Source organism: Mus caroli, chromosome 5, assembly GCF_900094665.2.
Source record: "Mus caroli chromosome 5, CAROLI_EIJ_v1.1, whole genome shotgun sequence".
NCBI classification, from domain to species: domain Eukaryota; kingdom Metazoa; phylum Chordata; class Mammalia; order Rodentia; family Muridae; genus Mus; species Mus caroli.
In genome coordinates this window covers 30213745-30224627 of record NC_034574.1, presented here as the reverse complement: position 1 = coordinate 30224627, position 10883 = coordinate 30213745, and the positions used below count along the sequence as shown (strand labels likewise).

The 10883-nt window shown below is 55.3% G+C and overlaps 1 protein-coding gene across 1 annotated transcript; it reads right to left on the bottom strand.

Moving 5' to 3' along the window:
• Positions 1-857: 857 nt before the first annotated feature.
• Positions 858-3485, bottom strand: Adra2c (adrenoceptor alpha 2C). Its single transcript, XM_021163880.2, has one exon. The coding sequence runs from the start codon at positions 2759-2761 to the stop codon at positions 1385-1387; it is 1377 nt and encodes a 458-aa protein (XP_021019539.1). The 5' UTR covers positions 2762-3485; the 3' UTR covers positions 858-1384.
• Between the last annotated feature and the right edge of the window lie 7398 nt (positions 3486-10883).

Below are 10883 nucleotides of genomic sequence, written 5' to 3'. Positions count from 1 at the left end.
ACTAATGGGGTTGGGGACACAAGAGAGACACAAGCTAGGCGATCACTGCAGGTATCCTGGCAAGATCCCTACAACCCACCCAACTGTAGTGAGCTGGGTCAGAGGTGTTGAGGCAACTCTCCCACCCCAGGTTCTACTCATAACTTTCCTCCCAACCTACCCTGGGGCCTGCAGGGAGTGACCACGGGGGACTACTAGAGCTCAGGGGAGTCTGGCTTGGAGATAGGACGGTCCTCAGAAGTGTTTTATGCCAGGGCTGAGAAAAGGTAGAGTGGGCAGCACTGGGGAGAAGGCGGGGGGGGGGTCTGGACCTTCCCCTGCTCGTCAACAGGTTTTCTTTGCTCTGGGCCACAGTGACCTTGGCTTCGTTTCAGAAGCAATACCTGGGGACTGTCCCGATCAGCCTGGCCACCTAGCAACTAAGCAAAGCCATCTGGCCACAAGTCCACCCCATCTGTGGGGTACCCCAGACTTCTTGGGTCTCACCCCACCTTGCCCACTTCAAAAGGCAACCAGAAGAGCATGCTGGATGCCAGAACTACACGAGGCTCTGAGTGCAGATGTCTGGGGCCGTGCAGGGACAGAATGTGGGGAGGACACCCCTCCCCCAGAATCTAAGCCTGGAATCGGCTTGAGGCCCTCCATTCCTTTGCCTCATAACCACTTGAAGAAAAGAAGTCCGAGTATATACTTTACGTATACCCAAAGCCTTTACCCGTTTTAACCCCTTCCTTCCTCATGAAAGAAAGGCAGTTAGAATTCAGCTTTCAGAGCACTCTATACCTTAGTGTGTGCCTGTTGGGGGTATGGGGAGCTCAGGGGAAGATCTGGAGAGTTCTCTCACACCCTGGCTTAAGAACTGACCAATGCACCTGACACTTAGATTACAAAGGTTTATTTTTTTAAAAAAAAATGGTTTGGTTGTTTTGGCTGTCATTGTATTTGGCAAACAATCTCAGTAACCAGAGATTGCCTGTGCTATCTCTCCTCCCCCAGACAGATGCCTTTTTCAGGTCATAGGAAGTCAGCCCTTGCTCACAGGGAAGACCGAGAAGGGGGTGGTGTGCTCCTTTCTTGGTGTAGTCTAGTTGTCTGAGCTCTAAAACCCTAAGTTCACAGCCACACTCCACAGAAGCCTTCCCAGGAACTGGATCCACAACCTAGCTACAGCCCCTCGCTGAGATGGGAAGGCAAAGGTCTCCCTTTCTCCTCCCCACTCCCCAAGGCCCAGTTGTCTCTCGCCCAGCTCCTGTCTGCCACATCCCACACTGTGCCCTGAAGTCCGCCCTGGGACTCTGGAGAGACCACACTGTTGGTCTCTCTGTCTACCCGAGTTCGGAGCTGTCCAGGATGTCAGTGGGTCCAGGTCCAGGCGGCCAGGGGGTCATTGCCTGAAGCCCCTTCTCCGCCTTCGGAAGAGAATATGCTTGAAAGAGCGCCTGAAGTCCTGATTGAAGACAGTGTAGATGACCGGGTTGAGCGAGCTGTTGCAGTAGCCGATCCAGAAGAAAAACTTAAAGAGCGGTTCTGGCAACTGACAGGCCTCGCGGCAGATGCCATACAGGCTGTAGCTGAAGAAGAAGGGGAACCAGCACAGTACGAACACGCCCATGACCACCGCCAACACGAAGGTGAAGCGCTTCTCGCGTGCCTGGGCCACCTTGCGGCGGCACACACTGCTGCGCGCCCGGCGCCGACGCGACAGGAAGAACTCGACGGAGCGCGAGCTGGCCCGCGACAGGCGCCCTCCGGGGCCTGGGGACCGAGACGCCGTCCGAGCACCCTGCTCGGCCGCCAGTCCCGGTCCCGGTCCGTCCGCACTGCCCGTGTCCCCCTCGGCACCCTCTCGCCGCCGTCCTCCTCTGCGCAGCGCGCCCCGGCGCCTCCGCCTCTCGGCCGCGCTGCTCTCATCCGGCTCCACTTCAGTGCGCGGGGGCGCGCAATGCCCGTTCTCCCCCGCCGCCTTGCCCAGCCCATTCTCTGTGGTCGGGGACGCGCCGTCGGGGCCGGCGGGGCCGCGTTTCTCGCTGAGCGTACGCGTGCGCAGCTTGGCCACGCGGTAGATGCGCGCATAGACCAGGCCCATGATGAGGCAGGGCGCGAAGAAGGAGCCTATGCAGGAGGACAAGATGTACCAGGTCTCATCGTTGAGGCCGCACTGCGGATAGGCGGCGCCGTCGGGCCGGCGGTAGAACGAGACGAGAGGCGGGAAGGAGATGACAGCGGAGATGAGCCACACGGCCACGATGGTGGCCTTGACACGGCGCGGCGTGCGCTTCAGGTTGTACTCTACAGCTTGCGTCACCGACCAGTAGCGGTCCAGACTAATGGCACACAGGTGCACGATGGACGAGGTGCAGAAGAGCACGTCCAGTGCCAGGTATACACCACACCACACTTGCCCGAAGTACCAGTAGGCCATGAGCTCATTGGCCAGCGAAAAGGGCATGACCAGTGTGGCCACCAGGATGTCAGCTGAGGCCAGAGACACCAGGAAGAGGTTCTGCGGGGCGCGCAGCGCTCGGCTGGTCAACACAGCGATCACCACGAGCACATTGCCTACCACGGTGAAAACGATGAGGAAACCCACCACGGCTGCCAACCCCGCCACAGCACCTGCGGAGTACTGGCCCGGCGGTGGCACCCAGTCGCTCCCCGTGGCGTTGGCACCCCCGCCGCTACCCCATTCGCCCGCGTCGCTCCCGTTGGGGCCCTCAGCCGCCGCCGCCGCCAGCGCCGCGGCCAGCGCTGGGGACGCCATGGTCCTCCTGAGAGCTACGCGGTCCTGCCAGGAGCCCGGGCGCAGCCTCGGCAGCTCGGGCGCCCCACAGCCAGGGTCGGCGTCCGCATCGCCGCCTGCTTCTCCGGCGCGCCGGCTGGGGGCCACGAAGCCCCGCAGCCGGCTCTCGGCCGTGGTGGCCCGGCGGGCGGGCGGCGCGCCGGAGAGCGTGGCTGCCGGGCTCCCCGCAGCTGCCGCGCGCGTAAGTGCAGAGCTGGAGGTGCCCAGAGAGCGCGGCGACGCGGCGGTGGGGGGGAATAGGGGTAGGTCCCGGGTCCTCGAGCGGCCCCGCCCTCGGCCTGGGTTCAGTGGGAACGTCCCGGCCGCCAGCCCACGGAGATGCGGTGTCCAAGCTGGTGCACGCAGGCGGCTCCACGGTCCGGGTGCCCGACTGGGCTGCAGGCTGCAGGCGGCGGCCCGGACACTCTGCTTCCCAACGGGCTGGCTGGGGCTAAGCGAGCCGGGGCGCAGGTTGCCGTTCTTCTGGGTCCCTGCAACTTTACTTTGCGGGGCTGGGCGCCGACACCCGCGGTCCTCCTGCTGCTCCCGAGTGCGGGCGCCCCCCAAGGTCCGCGTTTGGCCGTGCGGGCGCCGCCTCGCCCTCCCCGCTCGCCGGTGCAGCGTCTCCGCCGCCGCGGAGCGCTTGGCGCAAGTGCTGTCGCCCGGGCTCGGCTTCCAACTTGAGTCCAGTAGCGCAGCGGGGAGGGCTCAGCGGGGCGGGGCGGGGCGCCCCGCAGGCCCGAGCCGCGGGCCCGGGGGGAGCGGGCCGGGAGCCGGAGCCCGCGGCCGCCTGGGCGAACCTGCCGGCGGCGCCGGGGAGGAGCCCTAGGCGGCGGCGCAGGGCGCGCACTCGGCGAGGGCGCCCCCTCCAGGGCCAACTGCAGTCTGCGGGGCCGGGCTGAGCGCGGGCTGGCCTGAGCGGTGAGTTCTAGAATCCTGCTCTTTCTAAGACCGTAGTCTCCACCTCACTCGGTTACAGGCGACGGAGCGCGCGCGGGCGCGCACACCAGCTCGTAAGGGGCTGGCTCGGGGTCCGCGGCCTGATTGGAGAGTGCGCTTGTAGCAGCATGGCAGAGACACTGCTGGTGCGCATCATTCCTTTGGAGCATAGGGTCCCTGCTCCCCTGCAGAGCCACCTCCTCAGTCGGCCTCAGTTCCCTCCTCTGAGTACCTCTCAGCGCTGCAGGATCGTGAATCATAACCATGGTGTCAGTCGAGGCCCAGATCAAGCTCCCAAGCTCTATACCCATGTTGGCAATTGTTGAAGTTGAATCTTAATGCTGTGTGATCCCGCTTTTCACAGCTGGAGGGGATGCTCCAGACCTGCACTTTTGACAAACTCAAAACTGACCTGCCCCATGCAGGGTGATCTTGTGGGAGTGGGTTTAAAAGAGGGCGAGCAAATCAAATGTTGGGGAGATTTCGTGTCAGTTTCACAGAGGTTCTGTCACGCGTGGCCTGAGTTGAGTTGAGGCACTGGTCTCTGCCTCCAGGCAGCCCCAGGTCTGCAGGGAGGATGTGGCCAAGAGAATAAATTGGACTTCCCAGACCTAGCGTCTCCCTGCTAGAACTGAAGGAGTACCATTCTCTCCATCAAGGCTGGCCAGGGCCTCTCTACACAGGTCAGATAGACCGGAAAGGGAGGGGAGCTGGCAACCCACTGGCAGAAGGCCTCTGATGTCCAAAGTCATTCCGAGGACCTTGGAGCCATGACCTGTGGCGTCTGGACTTGTCCCTGCTCTGGTGGCTGCTTCTCCCTGCAGTCCTTGAGGATAGTGCAACCTCCTTGTGGGCACTGTAGCCCTAGAAGCCCCACAGGACCTACCCTTAGGGCAGGGGTGTCCAACTAGGATTAGGCAGGCGACAAACATTTCAGACCATGGGCCTGCCTTAAGTACTGTGCCCGTGCAGGACACACTTCCTGATGCCTGTCCTGGGCACTTTCTGACTCAGGGCTTGCAAAGTGCCGTGTGCTGTCACCTGAGAATGTGAACTATGAGGAAGAACCGCCATGGTTTTTAACAAGTCCTTCTTACCCAGAGGCCCCAACAAGGGCCACTGATCAGAACAACTTCAGTTGGTTTATATAGAAGCCCCCAGATATCAGTATATTGGAGGGAGAGGAGGTCTGGCCTTATGGTGTTTGTGTCTGGATATTCACCCCACACTGAGTCCCATCAAAGACCTGGAACTCCCCCCCCCCATCCCTACCCCCCAACCCAGCCTAGAAGCAAAGGACGAGGTGACAGCATGTATCACCTTTGGATATGGAGGAGTTATTAGGAAAAAGCTTTGTGGACCATGCTCCCTAGGGACTGAGGTAGTCCCCACTGTGTGGATGGTCCCTAAGACAGAGTGCTCTTTAGGAATGTGGGTGCTCCTTCAAATGGGATGTCTCTTTGGTGAGAGTGCCCCCCAAAGTGGCTGGTTTAGTTCTGAGGATGTGGGAGCATGAGGAAGATGAGGGGAAGGGCAAGTGGGCACTGGTCGGGTACAAGTGTTGGAGATGGCTTCTCCCCTTGCAGGCAGCATTGTGGACCTGCCTGAGTCAGAGATGCTGTCATATGAGAAGCTGAGGGGACAACAGGTAGTCTAGCCCAAGCCCTGACTGCACACAGCCTCATGTTTCCAAGTGATGCCTGCCTAGGCAAAGGGATGCCCTGGGAGCCCTGCAAGGGAAGCCTGCAAGGGCGTCTGCAGGGCTCGCCACTGAGTGACCTAGGCTCTTGGGGATGATGGCTACATGCTGTAGGGATGCTGGCCACACCTCCCAGCATAACTGAGAGGAAGCCACTCTGGAGTCAGCAGCCAGAAGTGAGAGTTAAAGAGTCTGCTCATTTGAGAGCAGCTGGTGAGACCCCCTGGGGTGGCAGGAACTTACAAAGAGGCTGAATTAGCCTCTTTGCCCAGAGATAGCCACTTAACCCCAACAGTCTGCTTCTGGTTGTTCTGTGGCAGGAAAACAATGTGTGCCCCTTAAAGACTGTGTTTTCAAGAGTAGTTGGTGGCAGGCCACACTGGGTGTTTGTACCTACTATGTGAGGGCATTCTGGGAAGGTCCTGGTATATTTCAGAAGAAAAGCCATGTGAAGTGAAGCATCCTGGGTATTTAGAGTGGTGGGTATACTGATGAGTGGTGCCTAGAAGTGCAGGGTTGGTCCAGCCAGGGTTGCATAGTGCCTGGATGTTGGGTCCTAGGCTCTCAATTCTGTGCCAGGACTCTGCCACAGGATCTGGTTGCATGTCTCTGTGTGAATCCTGGGAGCAGTGTGCATGCTGCAAAGCAGCCGTGACATGGGCTGACAGGAGCTGGGCTCCTTGAATCACCCTGGTGTACTCACAGGTATGCGTGAACACATGCACCTCACTCCCTCATGGGCTCATGCACATGGATATGCTTATTCAAGTGTGCACACACATACCCATCGCCTGAACACACGGATGTTCATGAAGATGCACTTACATTCACATGTGTGTAGACATGTGCACCTGTTCATACATACATACATGTATGATTATATACCACTTACGCACCACTTGCATGTGCATGCCACGTATGTACATTCATCCCTTCAGATACTTTCCAGTGTAGCTGTGTATTTACCCAAACACATGCATATGTGTATCTGCACCTGTAAGATTCCAGTCAAAGGCATGCATGTACACATATGTGCATGTACACCCACATGAGTTTGCACATAGTCACACACAAGGCAAGCATGTATGCACATATAAGCATAAATGTCCATGCACATATGTTATTTTTTGTGCAACCACTCACATCTTGATTCAGAAGTGAGCAGAGCCATCAAGTGTGAATTTAAGCTATTGATCATGTCCTTCCTTGCTTTTTGGCAGCTGAGTGACCCTCCTCATTCTCAGGCCTCAGTTTTCCTGTCTGTGAAATGAACACATTGCACCACTGTCTCTAATATCTGTGCTGGCTCCTCGATTCTCCCTCTCCCTGAGGGAATGTCGCATCTGGCCTGCCCAGCTTTGCCTTTGGCTGGTGCCTGGGGCTGCTGAGGAGAGCCAGGCTCACAGAGCTCTTCCATTTTACTTAGCTCCAGCTGGTGACAGGGTCAGGGAAACAGAGCTGGATTTCTTGTCTCAAGTCTAAGAGGATGCCCTTTTTATTTGAAGTGGAGCTGAGGATTTTTCCCTATGTTTATGTGCGATCTCATTTTTAAAGATGAGCCAAGGAAAAACCAAGGCTTATTTCCCTCCCTGCCCCTCCCTGAAGAATTCCAAAGACTGATCTGTCTTGTCAGAATGTGGCAAGGATCCGGCAGCCGGGCTGGCTCTTGGCGCCCCAGCCTGCAGACTGAATCCATTGCATATTGATCATCGATTTGGCAACGCAGCGTTCCAACAGAGCTGGCGAAGTCCTCTTGAGGGACTGGCTGGGATTGGCATGGGGTGTAATAGAAAACAGAGGGTCAGCGTCTCTTACCGGGTACCCACTTTGTGCCTTGGCACTGCCCAGCTGGGGGTCTAGCTCCTGTCTGTCGCTGTATCCTTAGCTGCGTGCAGCCTCAATGGCTCCAGCCTGCCATTCTGCCAGCCTGTATCCCAGAAGCCCATATCAACGTTGAAAGTCCCAGATGTTCCCACTGTTGCTCCAGTTGACTGGGCCTTGTGTTTGAGGGCCTCAGTCTTGAGTCCCCACCCTGTTAAGTCCCTCATTGGGTCTGCAGACATGACCTGGCATTATCTGTATGCAACCCTGCAGGAAAACAGAGGACCAGATCAAAGGCTCTTGTTCCCATAGCCTGCTTTTCCAGGCTTTGCCTTTAGAAACTGCTGGTGTGGGGCCTGGACCCTGGGATTAGGACATGACCTCAGGAAACTACCTTTCTTTCAGTGGCTGCTTTTCAGGCTGCCTACAAGGTCTGTTAACTCACAGTTCATGGCCTGCTTGCTGCAGGAGCTGCAGGTAGGAGGCTGTGGGGTCCAAGCTAGTCAGTGAGTGCTCCTTGATGACAAGTGAAAATGTAGATGAAGGCCCACCGCTACCCTTCTGGTTTGGTTATGCGTGTATGAGGCTGTGATGCTGAGAGCCGTAGCAGCTGTCCCGTGACCAAGAGGAGATGAGGACAAGGATGCAAGTCACAGAAGAAAGAATATATGCCCCATTGCTTCTATTTTGGAGCCACCATGAATGGCCCTGGAGCCACCCTTGGGCCAGGCTTCCTGCTGTTGAGGCACAAACTAAATATGCTCTTCCCACTGTGCACCCAGAACTACCCATAGTCAAGTCCCTAGGACTGTGAATATGTGACACGACACAAGTGCCTAAAGGTACCTCACCAGTCCGAGTGAGTCAAGAGTCTCGCACCACCGTGTCCTGGAGTATGCTCATGGGGCCCACTGTGAACACAGGTGCCTGCCAGGGAAGGTGAGAGCCAGGCAAGTTATGGGAGATTGGAAGATGGAATCACACCAGGACTTACAGAGAAGGAAGGGTCGAAAGGCATGGATCAGAGCAGCTACCAGAAATGGGAGAGACCAGGAAACATTATCTAGCAACAGCCTCTAGGAAGAGAACTGTGTGCCGACACAGTTCAGGCCTCTGATAGCTAAAACTGTAGGGAAAAACCTTTGTATGCATGTGTATATATGTGCACACATGTGTGTACATATACATGTGCATATGTGTGCATATGTAGTTGTATGTGGATACATGTGTATGCACATGTGCATGTACATATCTATATGTGCATACATGTGCTCATGTATGTGTACATGTGTGGTTAGAATTGGTTATGTGGGACAGAGATTCATCCACTTCCATTCGGGACACGGAGACTGTAACTCCTATGGTTGTACCTTGACTGCTGGGTCATCTGCCCTCATGATCCTCAGGTTTCTACCTGTAAAGTGAGCTCTTTCTTTGTATCATCTAGCCTGTTTAAGAGCTTGACTTTGGTAAACTATTTAAAATTTAATAGAAAGAACCAATATTTGCAATTCCTCACACTTTGGAAGCTCTTAAAGCATAGTCAGCATCACTACCACAGCTGCTGTTAGCCCTACATCATTGCCAGCACTACCATTATCGCCATCATCACTCGTGTCCTGCATCTGGTCCTGGATGATGGGTCTCCTTGGCAGTGTTTCTGGGGCTCCTTGGCCTCCACCTGTATGCAGGTGATAGAGAGCTCAACACTCTGGGAACGGTGCCCACTTGGGAGTCTCAGGATAGCCCCACTGATGTCAGCACTGAGCACAGTTCTTGGTCTTAAGGTCACAGATCAACTTGGGCCACAGGAGCCCAAGAGGTATCTCAGCTGGCCTGGGACTAGAGGGGTTTTCTATAGAGGAGGCTTCAGTTCTGGCCTCCTTAGCTGAATAAGATCTTGGCAGCCATCCCATACATTCTGTATGCTGTCCCTCACCACAGCCAGGATGCCAGAGGCTTGGCTCTACAGGGTGCATCCACGGTGTGAGGCCCCTTGATCCTTCTTCCCACCTGTCAGGTTTGTCTCCTTGAGACTACACAGACAACTGACAGTCTAGAGAAACCTCTAGTTCTCATCTTCTTGTTACCCAAGAGTTAGATGCTGTTCATGTCTCCACTTTGCAGATATAAAGATGGTTAGTTTTAACAGATACAACTCAGAATCACCTAGAAAAAAAATGCCTTAGTAAGGAGTTATCTAGATCTATTTGGCCCATGGGCACATCTTTAGGCTATTATCGATTGTTAATCGATGTAGGAAGATCCAGCCCACTGTGGGTGGCACCATTCCCTAGGCAGTAAGTAGGTCTTGAACACTATAAGAGAAGAGAGAGCTAGTTGAGAGTAAGTAAACAAGGATACACTTACTCTCTTCCTTTGCAGGGGTAATGTGACAGGCATCTCTAACTCCTACCTTGACCTTCCCACAATGATGGACTGTAATTTAGTAAGCTAATAAAGTGTTCGGTCCCCTTCTATGTTGCTTTTTTGCCGGGGTGTTTTATCACAGCAATAGAAATGAAACCAGGACAAGGTATTTGAAGGCAAATGTCCTGCCTGGTTACAGAGAAGCATTCAGCTGGCAGGGGGCTCAGGCTGCTGACCCCCAAATGAGCACTGGTAGAAACCTCCATGGTACTTTCCCATTTCCACAAAAGCACTGTGGGTACTTTCCCATTTCCACAAAAGCACCTCACTTGGTGCCAAGGGCCTCTCTCTCCAGAATGGCTTCACCACTTCTCTCATTGTTGGGGCTGCTGCTTTCCTGGGCTCCCTTTGAGCTGGATGCCCCATTACTACATTGGCCTTTACTGGTCACTAATGAAGCAAGGGACTGTAGGAATCCTGCACCAAGAGTGAGAGTTTATTCACAGCCAAGACACCCAGAGAGCACCAAGTCCAACCTCACCCACGTCTCTTCCCATTTGCTGCCACCAAGTATGTGCAGAGGTCTAGAGAGACTGTGGTGTGGAATAGATTCCCAGTCCCAGTGGAATCACAGGTGACTGAAGACAAGGAAGTCGCCTATTCTTGTGTCTGCTTGGAACATGAGCTGGACACAAGAGTGTTGAGTGTTGTGTGTACAACAGTGTGCACTCTCTAATTCTCAGCTCACCCTTATCGTGCTGAACTCAGATGCCTTGCATCTCTGCTGCCCCTCTGGGAAACCTGGCTCCAGCAGGCATGTTCATTAGGCTGAAGTGATTTCATGCCATGTTTTAGGAGACTAACTGTGTCTGTGTCTGTGGCAGACAAGAGCTGCAGAGCTCTTGTGCTCTCCTATGAGCGCAGAGAAGCTCTTGTTTGGTTTGGCTGTGGGTTTTTAAAAGTGGAAAATGCCAGAGTTCTTAACATGTTCAGAAAAACAAGCTGAGAAGACTCATGTTCGCCCGACCTTGGAAGCTGCCTCTGGCTTATTTACCCATGTGTGGAACTTCCAGCCACCGCCCCACCTGGCCTGGCCATCCACAGGGGAACGCCTTGCTGCCCTGTCCATCTCACAGAGACCACCCAGGGGACCCTGGCCCTGAATACCAGTTCAGCAAAATTGTCTTTTTTTTCTTCCTTCCTTCCTTCCTTCCTTCCTTCCTTCCTTCCTTCCTTCCTTCCTTCCTTCCTTCCTCCCTCCCTCCCTCCCTCCCT